The 26,415-nt window shown below is 35.0% G+C and overlaps 3 protein-coding genes and 1 long non-coding RNA gene across 27 annotated transcripts in view; 3 read left to right on the forward strand and 1 right to left on the reverse strand.

The window, feature by feature from the left end:
* The window catches only part of wnk2 (WNK lysine deficient protein kinase 2), a 42,942-nt gene extending 42,039 nt beyond the window's left edge, over positions 1–903 (forward strand). For all 12 annotated transcript variants that reach the window (XM_068224422.2, XM_073917013.1, XM_073917015.1 and 9 more), the window contains one exon: positions 827–903. The gene's annotated coding sequence lies outside the window, so the exon portion shown is untranslated. The remainder of the gene's footprint in view (positions 1–826) is intronic.
* itih3b.1 (inter-alpha-trypsin inhibitor heavy chain 3b, tandem duplicate 1) lies at positions 765–25,196 on the forward strand. 2 transcript variants are annotated; one of them, XM_073916084.1, is made up of 24 exons: positions 765–904; positions 1,306–1,466; positions 2,054–2,158; positions 3,256–3,418; positions 3,507–3,617; positions 3,691–3,819; positions 4,128–4,244; positions 4,367–4,535; positions 4,775–4,885; positions 5,757–5,938; positions 8,052–8,231; positions 11,359–11,486; positions 11,563–11,729; positions 11,954–12,007; positions 15,050–15,091; positions 15,179–15,220; positions 15,312–15,365; positions 15,722–15,784; positions 15,869–15,970; positions 16,067–16,244; positions 17,654–17,802; positions 20,339–20,423; positions 23,202–23,982; positions 24,082–25,196. In XM_073916084.1, exons 1-23 carry the CDS (start codon positions 833–835, stop codon positions 23,314–23,316), a joined length of 2,679 nt encoding a protein of 892 aa, XP_073772185.1. In that variant the 5' UTR covers positions 765–832; the 3' UTR covers positions 23,317–23,982; positions 24,082–25,196.
* Positions 17,144–22,195, reverse strand: LOC141376666 (uncharacterized). Its single transcript, XR_012387343.1, has 3 exons — positions 21,290–22,195; positions 19,422–20,739; positions 17,144–18,644 (listed from the first exon to the last, which is right to left on the reverse strand). It is a non-coding gene; the product is annotated as an uncharacterized lncRNA (long non-coding RNA).
* Positions 25,108–26,415, forward strand: part of itih3b.2 (inter-alpha-trypsin inhibitor heavy chain 3b, tandem duplicate 2) — a 28,435-nt gene continuing 27,127 nt past the window's right edge. For 10 of the 12 annotated variants that reach the window (XR_012386626.1, XR_012386627.1, XM_017358172.4 and 7 more), the window contains exon 1: positions 25,108–25,196. Coding sequence is in view for 10 of the 12 variants with exons in the window: in XM_017358172.4 (XP_017213661.2) it covers positions 25,113–25,196 (84 nt within the window). In the remaining 2 variants the exon portion in view is untranslated. 12 annotated transcript variants of the gene reach the window in all.

Genomic DNA, 26,415 nt, shown 5'->3' on the forward strand with positions numbered 1-26,415 from the left:
CAAGACCAGCATCGAAACCAGCAAGACCAGCATTGAAACCAGCAAGGCCAGCATTCAAAACATACCTTAGCATAGCCTATACTGTTTTTATTTCAGCTACTTGTCACGGGTGATTCACAGATTAAATTATGAAAAATCTGTATCAATATTGTTATTATTACTTTAGTTATTTTATCCATCTCAATAGATTGTGTTTTTTTTATTAACTTACCTTAGTGCGTTACAAATAATAATTTCCTCAGATTTTTCGTGAGAACGTCCACTGAATTGCAGCAACATTACAATGCGTATGTTATTATACAATATGTTTTTTAACGTTTCATCGATTTCCATAACGTTAGAGAGAAATGAATACAAATAACATTACCGTGACAGGATTTTACTTCATTTAACTTTAAAACTCACAAAATCCATTTTTAAGCTTATATTACTTTTTAAAGTGTGAAATGTACGAATCAGCCACAAAAGTTTAGGCAAAATAATTAAATTGTCCCATTTACCTTCTGTTATTATTCGACCAACCGTTAATGGCCGCCGCAGTGTTCCTCAGACAAAGCATAATAAAAGCCCCTATATTTATAATTTGTTTCCATTTCATATTTATTACAAAATTGTCTGTTTAATATTAAATTCATTATTATTATTATTAATATTTAAAGAATGTTGTCCATTTCTTCAGAATTTCTTTCACGTTTGTATGTTTTAATATCTGCCATATAAGGGCATTTTAAGGGGGAAGTGTCTGTGCCTTGTTTTTCATAACCAATAGCTTCATTGCGCTTGCCAGAATGCCAGTGTTTAGTATTACTTTGCCATTTCATTTCAGGTCACCATGGACAAAGCTGCTCTGAGACTAACTTTATTTGGCCTTCTGTTCACCTGTGTCAACTTGGCTGCAGAAAAGGTAAAATCAATTAAGAAAAAATATATATTATTTGGAAATATAGGCTACTAATTTACATAACTCTACAAGCTGTTTTCTCAAATTTTGTAGATTAAATAGAAGTTAATTGTGAAAGGTAAACAGAATATGGACTAAAAGAAATTAATATTGGATATTGGATATTTTTGTAAAGAGTTTAGAATGAATTTAACCATTCGTTATTATTACTTAAAAGATCTACAGTAAGTATTGACTTGGTAAATAATGACAAATGCAGACTCAACATGTGTAAATAACAGATCATGATTGAGGAGAAAGTCCACATAAGTGGGATTGTTTTTGTGTTCTGATGTCAATATGCTTAACTTGGGTTCTTGCTGTTATTGCATAATGAGCACTGATATTTGTTCACTTTAATGCAGAAAAAAATAGACATTTACAGCTTCCACATCAACTGTACAGTCACCGGCCGCTACGCAACCACAGTCATCACAAGTCGTGTGGCAAATGTTTTGAATAAGTCTCAAGAGGTCAATTTTGAAGTCCAAATACCCAAGAATGCCTTCATTAGTCAGTTCAGAATGTAAGTAAATGTACAATTAATGTATAAACTGTTAAAACATTCACCCAGTAGTGATACCAAACTTTCTACTCACCTGTAAACAGCCAAACTTATGTATCTAATATGAATGAAACTATTAACAAATATAGAACATTGATTAATAGCCATGATCTGACTATATTCTTATGACAGTATGACACTTAAATTTTGAGCTTTTATCACTATATAGAGCTATAAGTGTATAATATCAGTAAAACATTTTTGTTTGTTGCTTTACGTATATATAGATGTTTAGAGTAAACAAATGTTTAAAAAATTGCACTGCAAAAGGTTTAAAAAGTACAGTAAGTCACACTTTACAGTAAGCAATAGCCAATATTGGTTTCATTCATTTTTCTTTGGCTTAGTCCCTTTAATTACCCTTAATTAAGTTTGTTAGTTAAAAATTCATTCATAAATGTATTCACAGTATTTTGAAGTGGCCGCGATAATATTGCTCATGTTCATCATTATAATAAATTCTATTATTGAATATCAGCACCTTTCTAGTTCTGTCTTAAAATAATATTTCCTGCTTTTAAATGCTAATAAATCTTATTTTTGCTCAGGACCATCGATGGGAAGACATATGATGCAATTGTGAAGGAAAAAGAGGAAGCTCAGCAGGAATACAGTCAAGCCGTATCTCGAGGAGAAAGTGCTGGATTGGTCAGGTGCTTGTAATTTTAAAACAGTAGCATTTTGATAAATGCTATTGTTAAATGTTTTGTTATTATCAATGCCATGGTCATAGGTTTGATTCTTAGGCATGAACTGATTACAAACATGCAGGGTGCGAATTACAGTGGGGTTTTCAGGGTATTTCCCCCTTAATTAATGCTTGATTCCCACTGAATGACGTCAAAACAAAATGAATGTGGAGTTATCCCTTTAAATAGTGAGAAATACTTTGGTCTTAATGCCTTAGTACAGTGACAGGGACTCTATACTGCTCAGTGAGTGCCGTCTTTCGGATTAGACGTAACACCAAGATCCTGACTCTGTGGTCGTTAAAAATCCCAGGATGTCCTTTGAAAAAGAGTAGGGGTTTCACCCCTGCATCCTGACCAAATTTACCCACTAGCCTCTGTCCATCACTCTGTCTCCTCTCCACCAATCAGCTGGTGTGTGGTGTGCGGTCTGGCGCAAAATGGCTGCCGTCGCGTCATCCAGGTAGATGGGTAAAGTCTAGATCGGATATGCGGCCGGCCGGAAGTGCGGTATGCACATTAATAAAGCAGCATTTTTTATGACACTGTATAACAATAATTAAAATTTTTACGGGTTGGGGTGGGGGTAGGCGTTAAAAAATACATTTTATTGGGTAATTTAATAGATAACATAACTAATACTCTGTACAACTACAGTTTTTACATTACTGTGACGGTTGGGTTTAGGGTTGGGGTGGGGGTAGACGTTAATAAAATACAACAAATGAGAAATTTAATAAATAATAGAAATAATTCGCGTTAACTTCCGGCCGCAAACGTATCCGCTCTAGCAACAACCAGGTGGATGCTGCACACTGTTGGTGGATGAGGGGATTCCCCCCCATTGTGTCAAGCACTTTGAGTGCCCAAAAAAGCGCTATATAAATGTAAGGAATTATATTCATATCACAGTAAAACAAAATATTTCAATGTCAGATTTTACCAATATCATGCAGCTTTTTTTGCCAATGTCTGTAAAATATAATAAAATGAAAATATCATGAGTTTCTTTAATATATAATAAAAGTAATCAAGATCAATGAAATGGGCTCTGTTTGCAGTGCTGTTGGACGGACTTTAGAGGAATTTAAAACATCAGTGACAGTGGCTGCAAACAGTAAAGTAACCTTTGAGTTGACCTACGAGGAACTTTTAAAGCGGCGTCTTGGCAAATATGAGCTGCTCATCAACGCCCAACCAATGCAGCCGGTGGCGGACTTTAAGGTAAGAAACCCTACAAATATGAGTTTATGTTGAGAATTCAGAAAAAAAGACTTGGAAAAGTAAAATTTGTGTCTTTCATGTGGGTTAGATTGACGTACACATTCATGAGAGCGCTGGAATTTCACTCTTGGAGGTCAAAGGTGGTCTGAACACTAAGGATCTGGCGAATGCAGTCACTACCACCAGAGCACAGCAAGATGTAAAGAAATAAAAATGATTTACATGAATAAAAAACAAAATGTTTGCTGGGCTGAAATTTGCTGTTGTTTTAGGCATGGGTGAAATTCTACCCCACTCGTGACCAGCAAAAGGATTGTGACGACTGTACTAAAAACGGTCTCAATGGCAACCTGGTCATTATGTATGATGTTGAAAGAGTAAAACAAAGTGGAGATTTCAAGGTATGTAGTGCATTTAAATTCAATCTGAGATCCAGAAAAATTTGATTACAACAATATTTACACTAGCAATCATTTTAAGAAAGCATTTGTTCAGACTATTTGTTAATTTTTTCTTGGTTTGTTTTAGTTTGGACCAAAAAACAAGAAAAATGTGTTTAAGATTACAGCAAGATTTACACTTACACTCATTTTCAGAAAGCGTTTGTTCAGACTAGTTGTTCAATTTTCTTGGTTTGTTTTAGTTTGGACAAAAAAAAAAAAAAGTCTTCACCTGGTTTAGAAGTACCATGTTATGCTTTCTTTTTCAGGTAGCAAATGGCTACTTTGTTCACTACTTCGCACCTACAGATGTTCAACGCATTCCCAAAAACGTGGTATTTATTATTGATCAAAGTAGTTCTATGCAAGGCAATAAAATAGAGCAGGTGAATTTCCATTTCCTTTATTTCTCAATGTGTTTACTTGCTGAATCATACAAACTGCATTTATTTTTGGCATACAGTACACTAATGGACTTCCTGTAGCTAATATGAGCCCTAAATTTTAGACTCGAATGGCAATGCTGAGGATTTTGAGTGACCTTGCTAAAGATGACTACTTCGGGTTGATCACGTTCAGCAGTCACATTCAAGCCTGGAAACCAGAACTACTGAAAGCGACTGCAGAAAATGTGGAAGAAGCTAAGACATTTGTGAAGCAGATTAGGAGTGGAGGAGGTAAAAATATCCCCATCAGCTAATTGAACAGAAGTGTCCTAGATTAATAAATGGAAATGTTTGGAGAAAATGCCTTTAAAGGAGAAAACAATAGACCAACTGAGACAATTCAGAGAACATTATTTCAGTGGTTTTATTATTTTTGCCTCTAAAGTAAATGAAAACAATCATTGGCATGTTAGAATTCCACCCCAATTGAATGAAATGATAATAATTTCACACATTTCCTTCCATTTCAGCTACAGACATAAATGGTGCTGTGCTAAATGCTGTAAACATGATCAACCAATACACACAAGAGGGATCCGCGTCCATCCTGATCCTGTTGACAGATGGAGACCCCACTTCAGGCACAAAATAACTGATTCATTTATATAGGCACTCTTGTATACAGATTAGGGTTCAGGTTAGGGCTGCGTTTTGAACATGGATGCAAACAAAACGAATGCAATACAACAAAAACATTTGGAAAACTCCATCTATTATACACTTCTACTGTGATTTACAATAGACAGACAACCTCTAAAATGTCATAAGGTGTAGCAATAATTGCTAACACTTTAGTTTAGGTCACAATTCAAAGTATTGACAAACCATTAACTAACACTGCTAGCTTAATAAACTACTCATTTAGATATTTAGTAATAGTAAGGTAGAAGTTGGGTTTAGGTTTTGGATTAGGGCTGCAGAATAAGATCATACTTACCCAATAATTTGTATACCAAAATACTCCTTTCAGATTTGTTTACATGAAGAATAATTTTGATGTGATTTAAGGATTATAGTTTAGACACAAAACAGTCTTTAATTACCATTTTACAACCTTTATACTTTGCTGCTGGCATCTAAAACACTGGATTTTACCTATTTGTCAGTAAATTGTTTATAATGATTTAAGATATAATGTAATGGAATAAAATAATTTATTATTTTATATATTTTTATAAGTACAAGTCAGAATTAACATCGTTTATGTTCATTTAAACATAAATACTGTATATCTGAATGACAATTATTACACCCATATTTCAACATTTCTTTCAAAAAAGTTATGCTTTCTATGTATATATATAATCACTTTTGTACATTTAATTTAACACAGACACCAAAATGTGTGCAGGATGACCAACTACATTAAATATTATAAATTAAGCAGTTTCTTTTTTTATTATAATTATGCATAAAAACTATTAATTGTAATTTATTTATCTGTGCAAAAAGGTGTGACCAACCCAGTGACGATTCAGCAAAATGTGAAAACGGCCATCGGTGGAAAATATCCTCTGTACTGTTTGGGTTTCGGGTTTAATGTCCGCTTTGAGTTTCTGGAAAAGATGTCATTGGAAAATAACGGCGCTGCTCGCAGAATTTATGAGGATTCTGATGCGGATCTTCAACTGCAGGTCAGATATAAACAAAGAAACACTGTTGTTTTAATGTAGTTTACACATTTGAATTGCTTTATAAAAAATGGTCTCTGCTCCAGCAACTTTTAATGTTGAAAAGTTTACAAATTGACTTTTATTTATGATATATTTAGTAGTTTGAAACAATATAATGTCAGTGTAACGGAAGCCAGCTATTTAGTGCTGTGCAGGTAAACCTCACTTCTCTGACCTCTAAAGGTGCTCTAGCGACAGATGCTAGAGGTCATTAGCCTCCTTGGTAGAGCAACTGACTCCTATGCGGAAGGTCGCCGGTTTGATCCCAGCTGGGAGCGGATTGGGTGATGTAGGACTGGTGGGGGTTACACCTGTATTGGTCAGATAAGATATGGTATAAAAACTCTAATGAACTCTAGTACTTTTTGCTATTCTACTGTTTTATTTCTGTGCACTTTGTTATTTATTATAATCTTTGTTGTTTCAAACTATTGAAAATATCAAGAAAAGTAACTTTGTTAAATTGTAAAGTTATATTTTTAATATCAAAAGTTGCAACCCAGGCTCATTATGGATACATACTGTACCTCCGTCTACATTTCTGGAGAGCATGAAAAACTTCTTAGAATGTACGTTTTTTGTTGTTGTTGCAGTTTTTGTTTTTGCGAATCCACCAGAGGGTGCTGTGTATGCTTTATCAGATCTTCAATTTCTCTCTCGAATGCCATTCGTGCCTGGTCTTCTCGCATAAATCAACCAGAGGCCGCTGTTGACTGACTGACTGACTCACCCACCCCATCTCTAAACCCAACCAGCAGTGTTTTCAAAAGCAATGCAAAAAAAGAAAAAAGAAAAGCCCTCTCAGCTGCCTGCTTTTTTTTTTAGTAGTTAGTAGTTCGTACTACTTTTTCACCCTGTTTTTTAGTTCTTTATTTAATTTTTTGGGCTTTTGTTTTACCTACTTTCTAAAACCGTTCTTTGCCGGACTTGAACCCCGCTGTCTTGGTCAACTCCACTGACTTGTGCGGCAAGCTACTGGGCAAACTGGTTACAGCGCTAAGCTGGTATCGCGAAAAGGAACAGAAGCAGGCAGTGTCATACTGCCCCGTTGCATTCATTTTAAAGACATAATGCAGCCATACGTACCTCTGGCTACATAATTCGCGCTCTCCAAAATTATAAACAGGGGCACGTATTCACAACGAACCTGTGTTTAAAAGTTGTTATAGCTGAGATCAAGATCCCGTAAATCAATTTAAAATTGTAAAAATAAATAAAAGACTTATTCTGTTAATGACATACTAAACTGTTAATTAATGGATATTACTTACAGTGCCAAACTGGGTTTAAGTTCAGCTTTGGTCATTGTCCAGTTTGCTATTTGTTGTTACCAGCAGTACTGAACATCTAAACAAAACTACTAATACCAACACAGGCTCATTCTGAAAACATAGCCCTATATAAGTTTCTGGAAATCGCTAATTAGTCAGAAGTATGTATGGCTGCATTTCTTCTTAAAAACTAACTCTACGAGGCGGTATGACACCGTTTCTTTTATGGTTTACCTGCTGAACGCTTACCTGCATATGGACGGCTTTTCCACTGTGACCAGTTTGTCCAGTAGGTAGACATCAGCGAACTTGAGATGCAGAGCAAAGTTGACCACAACCACGGGGTTCGAATTCGGTGAAGAATGGTTTCAGAAAGCAGGTAAAACAAAAGCAGAAGCCAAAAAATAAAATAAAACAAGTAAATAACTTAGTAAAATCTGAAACTGTAGTTAAAAACAGGCGAGGGCTTTGAGTTTAGGGAAGTGGGTCGGCTGGTCAATCTGTGCTTTTTAAAACACTAATAGTGTTTAGGGAAGGGGAAGGGTGGGGGATTGGACAGTTGGTCAGTTGACAGCAGCCTTTCATGGATTTATGTACGATCTGCAGGTACGAATGGCATTTGCAAGAGAAATTTGAGAGCTGAATCATACATTGAGGATTCGAGAAAACAAAAAACAAAAAAAATTAGCTCCTTAAATGTATTTTGCGCTCTCTAGAAATGTATATAGGGGTACGTAATCGAAATGAGCCTGGGTTGACTATTACTGCATAAATCCATATCTTTACTCATTTTATTTTTGTAGGGCTTTTATGAAGAAGTGGCCATTCCACTTTTGACCAATGTCCAGCTTAACTACCAAGGAGTGGCCAAAGTAACCCAAACCACTTTCAGCCAGTACTACAATGGATCTGAGATTGTGGTGGCCGGTTATATAACTGATAACAGTTTGGAAAGTTTGACGACTGAGGTCATTGCATTATCGGTAAGTTCACCACTTGTTGAATAACATTTAAAAGAATTGAGTCTGTCCAGAAAAAAAAATATCTGTAATTATTTACACAACCTCATGTTATTCCAGCTGTTATTCAGTTGTAAGATAGTTTTGTTAAGGTTTTTACCGAAAAGCACGTGTGAATAAAAAATAAGTAAATATTTTCTGTTAAAATTCACGATTAGAAAGGGTCAATAAATAATTACAGGATTTTTTTTATTTATTTGATTATTGTACAATTTCTGGTTCTTTTATATTGTGCTTTTTAAAAAATTGGACTTATATTAGCTTCCAGTCAATTTTTTCTATGCCATTCAGACTAATTTAAACAGACAAGATATAAATTAATTTAATATGTTGAAGCCATTTAGACTTATTTAAGCTTCCATTCCACATTTCAAACCATTTTAACCTCATACAGTATAATGTAATTCCTGTAAGCCATGTGTTAAATATGCTAACAGTGTAGGGTAATATATGGTGGTCATGCAAAATAAATGTTAATGCTTATAAAACATGCTGACATTTAGAACAAATAACATACATTTACTCTATGACATGTTTCATTCCATACAAAAAGCATGCTAGCAATAAAACATATTAGCAGTGTACTATGATGTGGTAGTAAAATGTTGAACATGCTAGTAATGTGCTAAGACATGCTAGCAATATTTAGGAAATAGCTAGGATCATCTACTGAAAATACTAAAATCAATGCTAGTAACATGGTTATTCATGTTAGTTCATTCATGTTTGCAAACCTGCATGTAATGTAGTAATATGCTTTAAGGAATTTTTAACCACCCTTCAAACATGCTAAATCATATTAGCATGTTTCAGGACTTAACAACATGCCTTGTTCTAAACAAATATGTATTGTCTACACTCTCATCATTAGCAATTATTGCTATTTTTTTTTTTCATTCTGCAGTTTATGTACAGCACTTTTGGTCAGCCCTAGCTGTTTTAAAATTGCTCTACAAATTTATTAAACTGAACTTCAAGAGTTCACACTTAGCTGATGATTTACAATAAGCTTGCTTGGCATGCTGTCCCGGGAGAGAGCCAGGAGCTCTAGGAATCCTCAAGCCCAGGGCTCCCTCCCGTTCGTAGGGCGAGATGGAAGACTGAGCTCAGGTAGATCTCAAAAACTCCCCGGCTGATAAGGCTAAGGTGATTTCCTTTGAGAAGGAATAATAGTGATGCTGGGAGCTAGACTATAGTGCCCATTTGGCTTAGTTCACAAATTTAAACTATAAACTATTCGTCAACCATCAATGTATAGTTAATTAGCCATATTTGTGATTAGATTTTGATATTAGCATGTGCAGTATGAGAGGGACATTTCATTATTCATTGGGGCCGCTGATGACATTAAAATCTTAATGGTTATAGACTAGGGATATAACGGTATCAGAATTTCACGGTACGGTAATACCTCGGTATGAATGTCACGGTACGGTATTTATTGAATCATTTACAGGAAAAAACAAAACTTATGAAAATACTCCAAAAAAGTGCAAAAAGTGTCAATGACATACAAATTAGTCATCTATCTGTAAGCGTTGAAACAGGAACTTCAATTTTAATAACAAAAAAATATTAAACCATGTAAAAAAATTAAGTTTCAATTTAGTATTGTTGAAAACTCATCACATTCAACATTTAATCACTCACTCACTTAGATAGAGATGGGTTTAAAGGAAAATTATCATATAAATATAATCTGGTAAAAGCTGGTATCTCTGGGCATTTACAATGTCCCCTGCAACAGAAAAAAAACCCTCTCATTTGGGACTGAGGTTTCTGGGACAAGAGAGATATGACTTGGCCCAGGTTGACAGCAGTGGGTAACGTTGTGCATTGTCTTTCCCCCACTTGAGAGGAAAAACCATGAGTGAGATAGAGGTCTCATGTCTGCATCAATCTGAACAGTGTGCTGTGTTTCTGCAGTCACCATGACTGATTATTAGTCCTATTCCCCAACTTGCAGGCACGTGCACACACAGGGCTCAACCTGTGCAGTGCACATGCCCTTTTTAGTCTTGGATAGAAAGTTCCCTTCCAAAATGATCAAAAGTGCCCCCGCGGCGCGACATACCCTCCGTCCCGCTTTACAGTACGAACGCGACAACACAGCTGATCAGAACACGCGCTACAACACAGCTGATAAGAACTCGCGCGACAACACCGCTATTCAGTACGCGTGCGGCGACAACACCCGCTTTAGGGTTTTCCAACTCTTTTTCATCCCCGCTTCTAGCAGAACACTCCATTTCCGCATTACTGGATCTGTAGCGACAACAGACCGCAAAGGATTATGGCCAAGCCTGGGCTGATGGGAATTGTAGTTTCCGGTACCTCCCGTTCGCTTCATTCGCCTGAGCAAATTATCTTAGAAGACCTATAGTTTTACCGAGTCATGCGACTACGGTAATATCGAAAAAAATTAATATTGCGGTATGACGGTATTTACAATACCGTTACATCCCTATTATAGACAGATTTTACAACATATGATAGAAAATTTATAAAAAAACTATATTATTATTATAGCCTTCTTGGTATTGGTTGAACCCCCTAATTCCCTGGGGTCCTAAGTGGCTGCTTACCTCGCTTATTGGTTAAGTTTGCCCCTGAACACAGGGGAAACCTATGCAGACATGAGAGAACATGCAAACTATGTACAGAAACGCCAACCGGCTCAGCAAGGACCAGAGCTAGTGGTGTTCTTGCTGTGGGACAACAGTGCTAACCACTGGGCTGCCGTGCCAATCAATCCAGATGAAAAGGGGGAACAAAAGGGAAAGAAGGGGGGTTTCTTCTAGATAAAAATACTTGTGGAATGAAGAATGTGGCTATTTATAGTGACTTAGGAATCATATGATTGGAGGATCATGATTAGCTAATGCAGGACCGGCTGTGGTCAATCATAAGCACATGATCCTCTCGAAATTAGTTTATAAATAAACTTCACTAAGAAATATGCTAGAAACATGCTAGAGATAAAACATGCTAGCAATCAACTAGAATGTGCTAGCAGTGTGCTAAGATATGCTAGAAAGGCGTGCATAGCAATCATCAAAGTTTCAACTTTTGACCTTTATTTTCTTTCCAGAAAAGCACTAAGGTGGTATATAATGACAGTGTACTCACAGACGATTTAAAAAATGACGGACTTGAACACGGCAACTACATTAGTAGATTATGGGCCTTTCTCACAGTGAAGCAGTTACTGGCGAAAACGTAACTATTCGTACATATTCAATCATGCACAAATTGTAGCATTGCAGAGTTTTCATGGTTTCCTTTTCTACCTCAGCATGCTTCTAAAAGGCCAGGAAAAAGACAACGCAAAGACAGAAGCCCTTGATCTTTCTCTCAAGTACAAATTTGTCACACCACTTACATCGATGGTGGTCACCAAGCCTCAGGGAGACGAAGTGCAGGTTGCGGTCAAACCCAATGAAGAAAAGAGACATTCATCAGGTGAACTGTGTTAGATGGAAATAAAAAGCAAAAAAACATTGCAGGATACTAATGAATATTACGCAATCCAGCAAAGATGCACACAGTCATTCATTTGGCTCTTAGCTAAAACGTTTGTGGACATTTGGTCATTAGCACCAAACTCAGGAAGAGCGCTGTAATTTATATTTGATTGAATATTATGCCATGAAATCTTACTAATGAGTAATGTTTCTCATGTTTAGGAAGGAAACAAACGTCCAAGGACAGCACTAGAATGCATTTAGCAGCCAGTCCAGGTATAAGCTATATTTGTATTTTTCCTGTATTTCCAAACACTCATCGAAAGGCTTATTTATAGACAACACAAACAGTTTAAAGTGTTTAAAACTGTCGTTCAAATTTTTATATGAACAAGATTGAAAAAGAAATTGAGCAAATGTGATTAATTCATCAACTTTTCATTCATCACACTCTAAAAAATGTTGAGTTATTTATTTAACCCAATGGTTGAGTTAAACATATTTGGTGCTTTGCTGGGTTAATTTTTAACCTTTATTAGGTTATTTATTAACAGCTCAACCAGTTAAGGATATATTTGGTGCTTTGTTGGGTTATTTTAAACCTTTATTTAGTTATAATAACTCAACCAGCTGGGTTAAAAATTTGAATTTCAACAATCAACTGATTTAACGGACACAAAACAGCTGTATTATGCACGCGTAATGTTGCTTTTGCGTTATAAAGTTTAAGCAATAACGCAATAATTTTGTTATATTTTAACAGATTACCTCCGTGTCATGCGTTTCATCATCCAAAACCATCTTTTAGAAGCGTTTAGAAGTGGTTTACATTTACATTTTACATTTAGTCATTTAGCAGACGCTTTTATCCAAAGCGACTTACAAATGAGGACAAGGAAGCAATTTACACAACCAAGAGCAACAATGAATAAGTGCTATAGGCAAGTTTCAGGTCTGTAAAGTCTAAGAAGGGAAGTATTAGTAGTATTAGTTTTTATTTTTATTTTTATTTATTTTATTTTTTTTGGTACAGTTAGTGTGATATTCAGAGAGGCAATTGCAGATTGGGAAGTGTAGTGGAGACTAAATAGTTGGGTTTTTAGTCGTTTCTTGAAAGTAGCGGTTTAAATGTATTGCACATTGTGGACACTGCGTGAAGCTGCTGCAGGTGCTGGACAGTCTCTACGGCACACAGCTCCATGTTCTGCACACGATTTTCTGCTTGCACAGTTTATAACTGTCTGCACTTTGTTGTTCATTGTTTGTGATTCTTGATTTATTTTAACAAAAGGGTCTGGAACTAAAATGTAATGGAAATTATGCATTTTCAATATTTTTGAAAGCTGTATGTTATGTATTTATCCAGCCATAATTATAAAATTAATAGTAGTACTAGTAGTAATAGTAATGCTAGAATAAAAAAAAACAATTAATTAAAATAAAATAACCCATAGTTGGGAAGGTGCTGTAATAACCTATAGTTGGGTTATATATTGGGGTATTTTTAACCCAGCTGTTTTAACAGAGCAGAGTATCCAGAAAAACATACTATATTCATTCATTCATTTTCCTCCTGCATAGTCATTTATTTATCAGGGGTTACCACAGCGGAATGAACCGCCAACTATTCTGGCAAATGTTTTTAAGCATCTGATATCCTTCCAACTGCAACCCAGTACTAGAAAGCACCCATACATTCTCGCATTCACACACACACTCACTCATACTACGCTCGATTTCATTCAGTCAGTCATTTTCTTTCAGCTTAGTCTCTATTTCAGAGGTCGCCATAGCGGAATGAACCGCCAGCTTTTCCAGCGTATGTTTACGCAGCAGATGCCCTTTCAGCTGCAACCCATTGCTGGAAAACACCCATAAACACTCATTTTCACATTTATACACTACAGCCAATGTATTCAGTTCACCTATAGCGCATGTCTTTGGACTGTGGTGAAAAGCAAAGCACCCGGAGGAAACCCACGCCAACACGGGGAGAACATGCAAACTCCTCACAGAAATGTCAACTGGCCTAGCCAGGACTCAAAGCAGCAACTTTCTTGCTGTGAGGCGACAGTGCTAACCACTGTGCTGCCCAAAACATATTACAATTAACAAAAAATATGGAGCACAATTGTTTTCAGCACTGAAAGAAGTAAGAAACGTGTCTTATTATCAATTAATACACAGGTTTAAGAAAAGAGGGTCATTAATGAATGATTTACATGTCATTTTGCAACCCATTAAGGGTAAGTTTAGATGAAAACTTCATATTCATAAACAGCATATTTATTAATTGATTCATTTTCTTGTCTGCTTAGTCCCTTTATTAATCAGGGGTCGCCACAGCGGAATGAACCGCCAACTTATCCAGCACATTTTTATGCAGCGGATGCCCTTCCAGCCGCAACCCAAAACTCTGGGAAACATCCACATACACATTCACACACACACACACACACACACACACACACACACACACACACACACACACACACACACTCATACACTACGGACAATTTAGCCTACCCAATTCACCGGTACCGCATGCCTTTGGACTGTGGGCGAAACCAGAGCACCCAGAGGAAACCCACGCGAATGCAGGGAGAACATGCAAACTTCACACAGAAACACCAACTTAGCCGAGGATCGAACCAGCGACCTACCTACTGCGCCACTGCGTTGCCAAACAGCATAAGAGAATTGTTTAAATCTTAGGGATGGCACGGTGGCTCAGTGGTTAGCACTGTCACCTTACAGCAAGAAGGTTGCTGCTTCTAGTCCTGACTGAACCAGATTGCATTTCTGTATGGAGTTTGCATGTTCTCCCCGTGTTCACGTGGGTTTCCTCCGGGTGCTCCGGTTTCCCCCACAGTACCAAGACATGCGGTACAAGTGAATTTGGTAAACAAAATTGGACGCAATGTATGAGTGTGTGTATGAATGTAAGTGTACGCGTGTAAGCCTGATTTGATTTCCGTGATCATCACAACTCACCCCACTGAGCGTGATTTCTGCGTCAAATCCCCAACATCAGCCCCCCTAATGATGCCTAAAAAATCAGCTTTGTCTAAGCAGCAATAACATCCATTTTAAATATCTTAAAATAATACATAATAATAATAGTCTCACTCTATTATTGTTTTTATGGTATTTTCATAATGAATGCGACATTGCAGTGCACAACACAGTTTTCTCAACACATTTCTCAATTGTCCAAACTACAGTACAGAATAGAGTTGTAAAATGCACTTTTTTCATCTATAGCAATGCATTGTTTTCATTAGTTGGATGGTAATGTCTGCCTTTACTTTTCTACAGATAATATGCATTATTTTAAGACCCCTACAAGGCATCACCATGGTACTGTACATCACTTCCATTTCTGCTGCTTTAATTTGCCACATTGAAATCTCCACTCTGAGTTGTCTAATTTTGGTCTCATTATAGGTAGCAGAAACAAAATCGCCTCACAAAGACCCATTCAACATAGTCAGTTTGAGAAATCTGTGTGTTTATTAATGATAATGAGCATTGAATTAAATATTACAGGTGTTGTACTAAACCAGTTTTTTTATTCTAGGTTTCAGAAAGATTCCTATATTTGCACCTGATTATCATGACTTATTTGATGCTGGTACAACTTTACTTTATATTAACTGCCAATATGTACAGTTGAAGTCAAAACTATTCGCCATCTTGTGAATTTTGTTTACTTTTTCCAATATTTCTCAAATGATGTTTAACAGAGCGAGGAATTTTTCACAGTATTTCCAATAATATTTTTTCTTCTGGAGAAAGGCTTATTTGTTTTATTTCGGCTAGAATAGAAGCAGCTTTTAATAAAAAAAATAAAAAAAAAACATTTTAAGGTCAATATTATTAGCCTCCTTAAGCAATATTTTAATAATTCTGACTTCAACTGTATATTTGTATAATAAATATATATCATTTATTGTATTTCATTTATTGATCTTATTTCTTTTTGCTCAGAATTAGGTATGTGGTACCAATTACCAAAAACAACTCAGAAACCTCTGGCAACCTCTCCTCCATGTACGTGGGATTTATTCATTTCATACATTGTTTTGTACGGTTACATCATATTGTGCTTTTCTTCCTCCCCTTTCTATCCTGCAGGGAAGAGCATTAGGATCTTGAAATCTTCTGGTAATGCTCAGCCTATTTGTTATGACGTTCCTTTTGCTCTGAATGTCAGACTTCAACAGAATGACCCAACAGGTGAGATATCCACCATTGTACCAGAGCTAAGTTTAATAAACAGTGATATTTTCTTTTATGCACATTCTAATTACGCTGTTTGTCTTTACGCTTCAGAATTCTATATGAATGGGGAGCTTGAGGCGATGGGAGGGAAAGGTTTCAAACAAATTGACATTTCTTACAAAACGAATCACCAGCTTCGGCTCAGCGCTACTAAAATTGACTACTCTTATGGGTCGGAGTCAATGACGTTTTCTTGGGATCAAGAACTCACCCACCATGAGACAGAACAGTAATATTTCAACTATGAACAAATGCATATATTGTTTGCATATATTGTGCATGTATATATTGTCTGGCAACCCTCTTTAGTTTTATTAATATTATTAAGAGTAAATTATTTTAATTACTATAAGTCCTATTAGCACAGAGTGAAAAGTATGTATTATAGTTGTCATCACACCAATGGACTGTAATGTTGTGTTTTTTTAAAGGAATAGTTCACTTAGAACTAACAATTGGACAAGATTTTGATGACTTTTTCTCAGTAAAACACAAAATATGACTTTTAGATGAAACTGAGTTCTTTGGTTGCTTATAAAATCCATGTCAATAGTTCCAGGCAACCTTTGAGAGTTAAAAACAATGTTTACAGGCTAAACAAAATTAATACTGACAACTACAGCAGGGAAAATAAGTATTGAACACGTCACTATTTTCCTCAGAAAACATAATTCTAAAGGTGCTGTTGACTTGAAATTTCCCCTGAGGTTGGTAACAACCAAAGAAATCCATATATGCAAAGAAAACAAATCTAATTAGTTTACAAATTACAAAAAAGTAATGTGTAAAAAAATTAAATGACGCTAGGAAAAAGTATTGAACACATGAAAAAAAAAAAAAATACTAATACCACTAATACTTCCCTTCTTAGACTTTACAGACCTGAAACTTGCCTATAGCACTTATTCATTGTTGCTCTTAGTTGTATAAATTGCTTCCTTGTCCTCATTTGTAAGTCGCTTTGGATAAAAGCGTCTGCTAAATGACTAAATGTAAATGTAAATACATGAAGAAAACAAGGTGTAGAAATGCAGTGAAAGCCCAGACAGCGGCTGAAATCTCTCAGTATTTCTTCATTAACCCGCTGCCCTTCCTCATTGTAAGTGAATATTAGCGGTTTCAGTCCAACATCTACATTAGCAGGATGATGAAGATGAAACCAGGGTGGACATTTCAGCAAGACAACGATCCAAAACACAGTCAAGGAAACTCTCAAATGTTTTCAGAGAAAGAAAATCAAGCTGTAGATTGGCCCAGCCGATCACCTGACTTGAATCCAATATAAAATACATATTAAAGATCAGATTTGACAGACGAGACCCACAAAACCATCAAGATATTTTACACTCTATTGAAGTCCGTGAAAAACTCACACCATGTGAGAAATGCATGTGACTTGATTCTCCACCTGAGAGGCAACTTTAAGTCTACTTTTTTGACTCTCAAAGTGCTAGAAGTCATTGACTTCTTTGTTATGAATTGCCACGAACCATGTTTTCAGCCACAAATTCTATGAAAAAAGTAGAATAGGCTTCTAGGAAAATGATTGCAATATTATTCCTGTTATTTTTGGTAGTTATAAAATAACACTGTGGTTATTATAACTAATAATAACGATTGTCTTTACTCTGTCCGCAGTGTATCTCTGGTTCTGAGGAGTAATGAAATGGACATTACGATGGGAAACATGCGCATTGTCATTCTTCTTCATAAAGAAGATGGTAGTGTTTTTCTCTGGCCTGCAGTTCTTCAGCAGCCAAAAGATGTCAGTTCATCTGGCATTTTAGGTAAGAGAGTCACTAATCAAGCATTTACAGGTGAAGTCAGCTTTATTAGCCCTCCTGAATTATTAACCCCCCTGTATAGTTTTTTCCCACAATTTCTGTTTAACGGAGAGAAGATTTTTTCAACACATTTCTAAACATAATAGTTTTAATAGCTCATTTCTAATAACTGACTGATCTTTGCCATGATGACAGTAAATAATATTTGACTAGACATTTTTTAAGATACTAGTATTCAGCTTAAAGTGACATTTAAAGGTCAAACTAGGTTAATTAGGTTAACTAATCAAGTTAGGGTAATTAGGCAAGTCATTGTATAACAATGGTCTGTTCTGTAGAAAATTAAGGGGGCAAATAATATTGATCTTAAATGGTTTTAAAAAGATTAAAAACTGCTTTCATTCTAGCTAAAATAAAACATAAAAAGACTTTTTCCAAAAGAAAAAATATTATAGAAGATACTGTGAAAATTTCATTGCTCTGTTAAACATCATTTGGGAAATATTTGAAAAAGAAATCAAAAATTCACAGGAGGGCAAATCATTTTGACTTCAACTGTATATGTAGTGTATCAACCCATTAATTGTATGTTTGCATAAAAACAAGACCGTGTCAAACTCATAACCAATCACATGGATATATGAAAATAATTGCTGTATTGTGCATGTTTATGCATGCAAGACGGAATATAGTACATTTACAGTATGGTCATTTTGTTAAAATGACAAAAAGGTAAAGAAACTGTTCATGTTTCCACATACAGTATGGTGCTGTTTTCTGGCATTTGGTTTGTATTTACTCATTTCTATAGACTGAACACATGCTACACATGCACACAATAGCCCCTTTCACACAGTGATACCGGTAAATATCCGGAAAATTTACGGAACGACTTTACCGGTATATACAAAAAAGCGCTGTTCACACAGGCGAGGACGTTACGGAATTTTTCCGGAAAAGAGCATTCACACATCCATTCCAAAATACCGGTAAATTCTGACATCATTCACCACAAATGAGCTTTAAACGGCTGCGCTTGTATTTGTAAACATTTGACTAAATTACAAACTCTTTTGATGAACAATATTGTAAACAACTTTCACAGGATCATATTCGCATGTCGAGATGTTCATAATATGTGCGTGTGCAAGCGCTCACAGGCTGTTTCATGGACACACGCAAAGCTTGAAGGTAAACAAACAACGGCTTATCATAAGCATCTTATCGATGATTATTTACACAGTTGGCATTAAGAAGAACATATAAACGTGATCTGACTAACTTCTAGCAGCTAAATGTGTCTGGAAAAATATTCAAAGGCTTTTATTCTCACAAACCGCGCGGACGTAAATGCGTCTGACTGTTGTGATTGGCTAAAGCAGAAGTCTTACGTCAGCACGTTCTAGACGTGCACGGGCTTATTCCGGAAATCTTCCTTCTGCGTTCACACATCGCAGCATTCCGGCAAATTGCCGGTAATGTTACAACTTCTCTTTCCGGAAAATAGCCAGAACGAATTTACCGGTATTTTCAAAAAGGACCTGTTCACACATACAACCTTTCCGGAAAATTGCCGGCAATTTTCCGGAAAGGTCTGTATGTGTGAAAGGGGCTAATGTCACTGTTTTCTCAAAATCACATTTTTGTGGTTTACTTTTAAAGGATAATGGCATAGTTTTCAAAACATGCACTTTGAAATCAGTTAAAACTAAAAACTAAACTAAAGTTTTTAATATTTAGTTTAAAGGGGACCTATTATGCCCCTTTTTTAGAAGATTTAAAATAAGCGTTTGGTGTCCCTAAAGTGTGTTTGTGAAGATAACGTTCAAAATAGCCCACAAATAATGTTGTATAATTCCTGGAAACTTTCCCTTTTAGTCTTTGATCATAATTGTGTCATTTTGGTGACTGTTTCTTTAAATTCAAATTAAATTGTGCTCCCAGACTTATTTTAAAAAGTGGGTGGAGCAATAAATGCCTATGCATTATCATAGGTGCAGATTAAAAACAGGACTAATGTTATCTCTGTGAAAAACTGAAACTAGATGTCTAAAGAAGTGGCTCAGAAGAAGGCAGTCTATCAGTGTTCATTGGTGGATCCTTAAATTTAAAATGCCTCTTAGTTTCTATTATTATCTTTAGGAGGCAGTGTGGAACTCTAATGGTGGATAGCTGCTTCTCACTCAGGTCTGTTTATGCTAATGAGGGAGAGATCAATCACTCATGGGTGGGGCTTTCCCCCAGTGATGACACGAACAAAGGGAGAATGTCAATCAAAGTGTTTTTGCAGACTGTTTTTATCAAGTGTGATTATAAAAAAAGGAATTCTTTTTTTACCATTAGAGGCTGACTATATTCACACTATTACCACACAACTGTGTTTAAACCCCCTATAATTTTTACATAACAAAAATTTGCACCTTTAAATTATTGTCATGTCATTGTACCTTATATCTTCTCTTTGTTGGCCTGTTAATGATGATATTGTGGGTATTTTACACCTGCACTAGTAACACTGGTCTGTAAATAAACTTTTAAGGAGAAGCTGAGGTTTCATATGAGGTGATTCTGGGATTGCAAACATCAATACTGAAGCTGAAGGACCAGGTAGTGAAGGCATCTTGGTAAGTAATAAATAAATAAATACAAAAATAAATATCGGGTGAAAATTAAGTAGCCTATAGGCATTAAACATTTTTATAAAATTCAAACTGTAATTGTCAAAAGGTTATAACAACATTTGTTTTTAAGTTACTTTCGCTTATTTAAATAACTTAATCATGATTTAACATATTTTTGCTAGTTATGCACATTTTACCTTGATGCTTTAAGTGAGTTTAATTGATGTACATGGAAGTGACTAAAAGGTAATTTGATTTAACTTAAAAATTTAAGGCAGCAAAACATATTTATAGTGTACATTACTAACTATTAATAACCCTGGCTCATTCTGGAAACGTAGCCCCGCGGACGTTTCTGGAGACCGTGAAATACATCCCGGGAGGTACGTATTTGTGCAGTTTTTGTTTTCGCAAATCCAGGAAAGGCTGCTGTGCGCGATTTTTTCCGTGTCTCGAACACCCTTCGCGAGCACGCACCGTTCACGCCCTCCTCCTTCTTCCCTAAACCCAAGCAACGATTTACAAAAGCCGTCCAGAAAAATAAATGCTTGTTCGCTTTATTTTTTGGATTCTGTTTTTTTGTCTTACCTGATTTTTGGAACTGCTCTTCCCTGGACTCGAACCCGGTCACCGAATGTGGCCGGCTCCTGCTCCTCCGGGGCTCCGCTCCGCCGACGTAACCTGACGAGCTAACCGGACAAACTGGTTGCGGTGGGAAAGCCCTCCACACGGAGGAGGTGAGCCGTCAGCCGGCGAGCACGAAGAGGAGCGGTGTCACACTGCCCCATACTGTAGTGTTCGCTTGAAAAAACGAAATGCAGCCATACGTCCCTCCGGCCACATAAATCGCGGCCTCCAGAAACATCCACGGGGCTACGTTTTCTAAGCTTGAGTTGATTAAGCATAAGTGAGAATTGGTCCCCATACTAAAGATTTACTAGCACATCATAAAGCTCTTTAAATGTTTAAAAGACCACTTTCCCCCTTTATTTCTAGTAAATTATCAAAGCATAAGATGAATATTAAAATGTACAGCAGCACAATAGCGTCTTAAAGAAACAAATATTAGACATAAAACAATGGGATATTTAGTCTACACTCTCAGAAAAAAAGGTATACGGTTTATAAACAGTGTTCCTTATGTTAAGAAACAGTTTGGTACCTTTGTCAAAAAGTTATATGGTACAGAAAAGACCTCTTATCAGACGTTATGTACCTTTTATAGTACAATTAAAATGAAGATACACAATTATTCTCATAAAAAGGTACAAAAGTGATGGACAACTCCTTTATTACAATATCTATGAAAATAAATATTTCTGAAGAGGCAAAGTGAATTTATGAATAATTTCCATATTAAAACATGAAGCATCATTTAAAAGCAAATGTTTAAAGAAACTCATAAACATTAATTATTAAGTTCCATGAAACAAAACAACTGATAAAACCAAACTATAGGTATTGTAAACTAAACATTTAAGGCATTTTTCATGAACATTTGGTAAGCATGTTCTGATAAATACATTTTCATTATTATTATTTACACCTTTTGGTTTTTGTTTTCCATTACGCACGTAAGCTGGCAAAAGTCCTGCATATGCAAAGTGTTCATGTTTCTATTTCTATTTTAAAATCAAGTAAATTAAATGAACTTTTAAGTGATTAGAAAGGTGTTGTGTGAAAATTAGAGTGATTATTAGATTATTTTTCTCACAATGATGCATCTTGTACATTGTCTTGTTGTCTTTTGGGAGAAGCCTGTGTCATTTGCTATCAAAAATAAATAAATAAATAAATAAATAAATAAATAAATAAAATCACTGGTTGATTAAAATTAACTTTAAGTAGAAAAACTTGAATGGGAGTATAAGAGTATGTGTTTCTGTAACATTTTTGTGAAAAGTGTTGTGAAATGTTTAGCAAAATATATATATTTTGATTAATGCTAAAGTATTTTTTATTCTTTATTGTAAATGGAAAAGGTGCATTTACACAAAAAGAAATTTACATAAAAAATAATATATATATTTGATGTTTTATATTTACTGAAAATAAATTGACACATGTTGGGTATAGCAAAATACCTTTAAATAGTTCTTGAAGGAACACATATGACATTGTTTAAAGTACAAAGTGTCTTGTCCTGTGGTGGTACCTCAATGAATCACATTTGTACATTTCATGAAGGTACAATATTGTATATGCAGGTTTTAAAAACTAAAGGTATATTTTGGTTTCCCATGGTACAAATCAAGTCCCTAAAAGTACAAACTACAATAGTACAAATGTGTTTCTTTGTCTTAAGGTACAAAAAAGGCTCTGCCCCAATGACAAGGGTTTGTACCTTCTTTGTTATAACATTATACCCCTTTTCTGAGAGTGTATTATAACTTAAGTGGCCAAAAGTATGCTTGGTATTACTATACTGTTGTTATGATTATTCGTGAAATGACACAAAACATTATACTATGGTATTATGCATACATTATAATAAAGTAGGAATACCCTTATAATGCATTACAAATAAAGTCTTCATAGAAAGTGTTACTGAAATCTCTTATAATCACCAAGTCTAAGTTGATTTTTATTAAAAATATATTTATTTTCAATTTTAAATTTTTTTACATGACGTTATCATTGCACAATTCTTCAGAAATGTGGTGCTCAGTTATTTAAACCTTCAAATTACAGTGGACATAAAGAGGAACTTCCATAAACCGCCATTTTTGCATGAATTTCTTATATAATATATTTAAAGTAGGTGTCCTCTGTTTATTTTAGGGTGACAATGAAGGACTACAGGCTTCCTGCTGCTCCTGTCATTGGATGTTGGCTTGTCCCGTTTGAAGCTGTCACGCAGAAGACGATCTCTGATTTTGCCATCACTCAGCCGTAGATTCAGCACAACTTACTACATCATTCATATCAAGAATTATCATCTGACCTAGTATCTAGTCTGTATTAGGGTCACTGTTAATGTTTAAAAAGCTGTGAAATCTGCAGCATGCCTTAATAATGTGAAAAATATCACATTAATATGATATAAAATCTAACATTGCCTATAATTTTTTTTGCTTTAAATTTTTTTGCTGGTCGTTCAATATACTCATTTAAAAAGGGCTGATTCAACACAATTATTAAACGTTTTGGGGGTCATTGTTTTATGTTCAATCCACTTAAATTTGCTAGTTATGGTAATCGATTTATGTTGGGAAAACATAAAGGAAATGTGGAAACCCAGCATTTTTACAGTGTGGGATGCAGGAATCAAGTGTTGCTTTTTAATTGTATCTGTCAGACTGTATCTTTGAATGTTTATGAATGTTTTCATTGCCCAAACATATGCAACTGGGCTTAATCTGGCAAATGTGATAAAACAGCAATTAGCATTGCCTATAAAAGTAGTCATGTATACACAAAGTAACATTTTAATTGGTGCTGCTGATATGATTTTTAAAAATATGCATGTTTTGTGGTTCTGTCTGAAAATAAAAGCTTAGCACCAAACATCTAATGCAGAGCGTTTTCAAATTATTTAGGTGATTCACAGTTGAAGTCGAATGTAAGTTGAAATGTTTTTTCTTTTTCAAAAATTTCTTAAGTGAAATTTATTGGAGCAAAGAAATGTTCACAGTATTTCCTATGATATTTTTTCTTCTAGTCCTATCTGCTTTATTTTGTCATGGAGGAGTGGAGAGCAAGAGACCCCAGTGACAGATGAGTCTCCGCAATGCTCTCGTGGGCCAGCCTGAAAACCCGCCAGTGACCTACTCACACCTGCAGCTTCTCAATGATGGACATGCAGTGTTCTCCAGCCTCCAGCGCCTAGTCTCTGCACAAGAAGTTTGGCCAGAGGAGAAATGGTCACCTGGTTTCTCTTGAGGTTTTTCTTCCCTTTTACATCAATTGGTAAAGTTTTGTTCCTCGCCACTGGCTTGCTTGGTTTGGGACTTGTGAAGCTGCGCATCAATGGATTTGCTCTTCAGTGTTTGGACTTTCAGCAGTGAAAATTAAACCACACTGAACTCAACTAAACTGAACTTCAACTCTGAAAACTGGACTGATACAGTTTCAGTTTACTAGAACTTCTATGTTAAGCTGCTTTGGAACAATCTACATTGTAAAAGCGCTGTAGAAATAAAGATGAATTGAGTTGAATTTTATTTTGACTAGAATAAAAGCTTTTAAAATGTTTACATTTTATAAAACCATTTAAATGTCGATATTATTATCCCTCTTAAGCAATATTTATTTTCAGTTGTCTACAAAACAAACCATAGTAATACAATGATTTGCCTAATTTCCCTGCCTAATTAAACCAGTTACATCTTAAATGTCACTTTAAGTGGCATAGAAGTATCTTGAAAGATATTTAGTAAATATTATGTGCTGTCATCATGGAAAACATAAAAGTGAGTTAAAAATCAGTTATCAGAAATGAGTTATTAAAACTATTCTGTTTAAAAAAGTGTTGAAAAAATCTTCTTTTCTTTATACAGAAATTAAGAAAAAATTTACAGGAGGGCTAAAAACTCTGACATTAAAGCATGCCTCATTATTGATTTCTGTGGGGTTCAAGAGCCTCTGATTGTAAACAGAAGGGGAGTTTTCTCTAGCGGGTCAATGATAGCCAATAGAATGACGTGGACATGAGTTTAAAAGCAGTGTGTGTTTCGAGTTGTGTTTTCTGTCATGGTCATGATGGATCGAGTTGCTTTCAGACTGATTCTCTTTGGTGCTTTTCTCATCTCAGCCACTTCAGCTCCTGTTGAGAAGGTGAGGGTCAAATTTAAATGAGGATGCAAAAGTGATTGATTTAAAGTAGAAGTAAATCAATTTTAATATAATAAAAAAATTATATTTCTGAAAAATCCTGTTTTATTAGAACATTTCTTATAACTTTTTCACATTGTGCTAACATTGATTGTTATTTATTTATTTATTTATTTATTTATTTATTTATTTATTTATTTATTTATTTATTTATTTATTTAACCAGGAATGTCCCATTGAGATACAATATCTATTCTACCAGGGAGTACTGATCCAGACAAGATTGTTCAGAAATATCTATTAGGCGGCAAATCAGGATGTCATAAAAAATAAATTTCTTAAGGATCATGTGGCATTGAAATCAGGAGAAATGGATTCTGAAGATTCAGCTTTGCATCATTTTTTAATGATATTTAAATTGTATGTCTACAGTCAAGTCCAAAAATATGCATATCCCTGGCAAATTTCTACTTAAAGTTAATTTTAATCAACCAGTGATTTTATTTATTTATTTATTTATTTATTTATTTATTTATTTATTTATTTATTTATTTATCTATTTATTTATTTATTTTTGATGGCAAATGACACAGGCTTCTCCCAAAAGACAACAAGACAATGTACAAGATGCATCATTGTGAGAAAAAAATATATATATATTGCTGTACATATTTCTCAGTTTTGATTTACATAAAAAAAAGATTTCTGAAGGATCATGTAGCATTGAAATCAGGAGAAAAGGATTCTGAAAATTCAGCTTTGCATCATATGAAAAAATACATTTTTAATAATGTTTAAATGGTATGTGTACAGTCAAGCCTGAAATTATTCATATCCTTGGCAAACTTTGATTTAAAGTTTCAACCAGTGATTTTGTTCATTTATTTATTTTTAATTTTATTTTATTGTATTTTTGACAGAAATTGACACAGGTTTCTCCCAAAAGATAACAATTAGACAATGTGCATCATTTTGTAAAAATATATATTCTTATATAAATATATATTACATTTTTAATAATATTTTAATGGTATGTATACAATCAAGCCTGAATTTATGCATATCCGTGGTACAATTTTACTTTAATCAAACCATGATTGAATTGATTTTATTTTATTTATTTATTTATTTAATAATTAATTAATTAAATTACTTATTTATTTTTGACAGGAAATTGCACAAAATATAGTAAAACGATGTACAAGATGCAAATCATTGAGGA

This window comes from Danio rerio, chromosome 11 (genome assembly GCF_049306965.1).
Source record: "Danio rerio strain Tuebingen ecotype United States chromosome 11, GRCz12tu, whole genome shotgun sequence".
Classification (NCBI taxonomy): domain Eukaryota; kingdom Metazoa; phylum Chordata; class Actinopteri; order Cypriniformes; family Danionidae; genus Danio; species Danio rerio.

Bases quoted from the DNA above. Each gene is read 5' to 3' on its own strand.
- itih3b.1 (XM_073916084.1), top strand. From the start codon at position 833: ATGGACAAAGCTGCTCTGAGACTAACTTTATTTGGCCTTCTGTTCACC. The intron at 4,536-4,774 runs GTAAAAATATCC...CTTCCATTTCAG, and splicing joins GCAGATTAGGAGTGGAGGAG to CTACAGACATAAATGGTGCT. The intron at 17,803-20,338 runs GTAAGAGAGTCA...TAAACTTTTAAG, and splicing joins CAGTTCATCTGGCATTTTAG to GAGAAGCTGAGGTTTCATAT.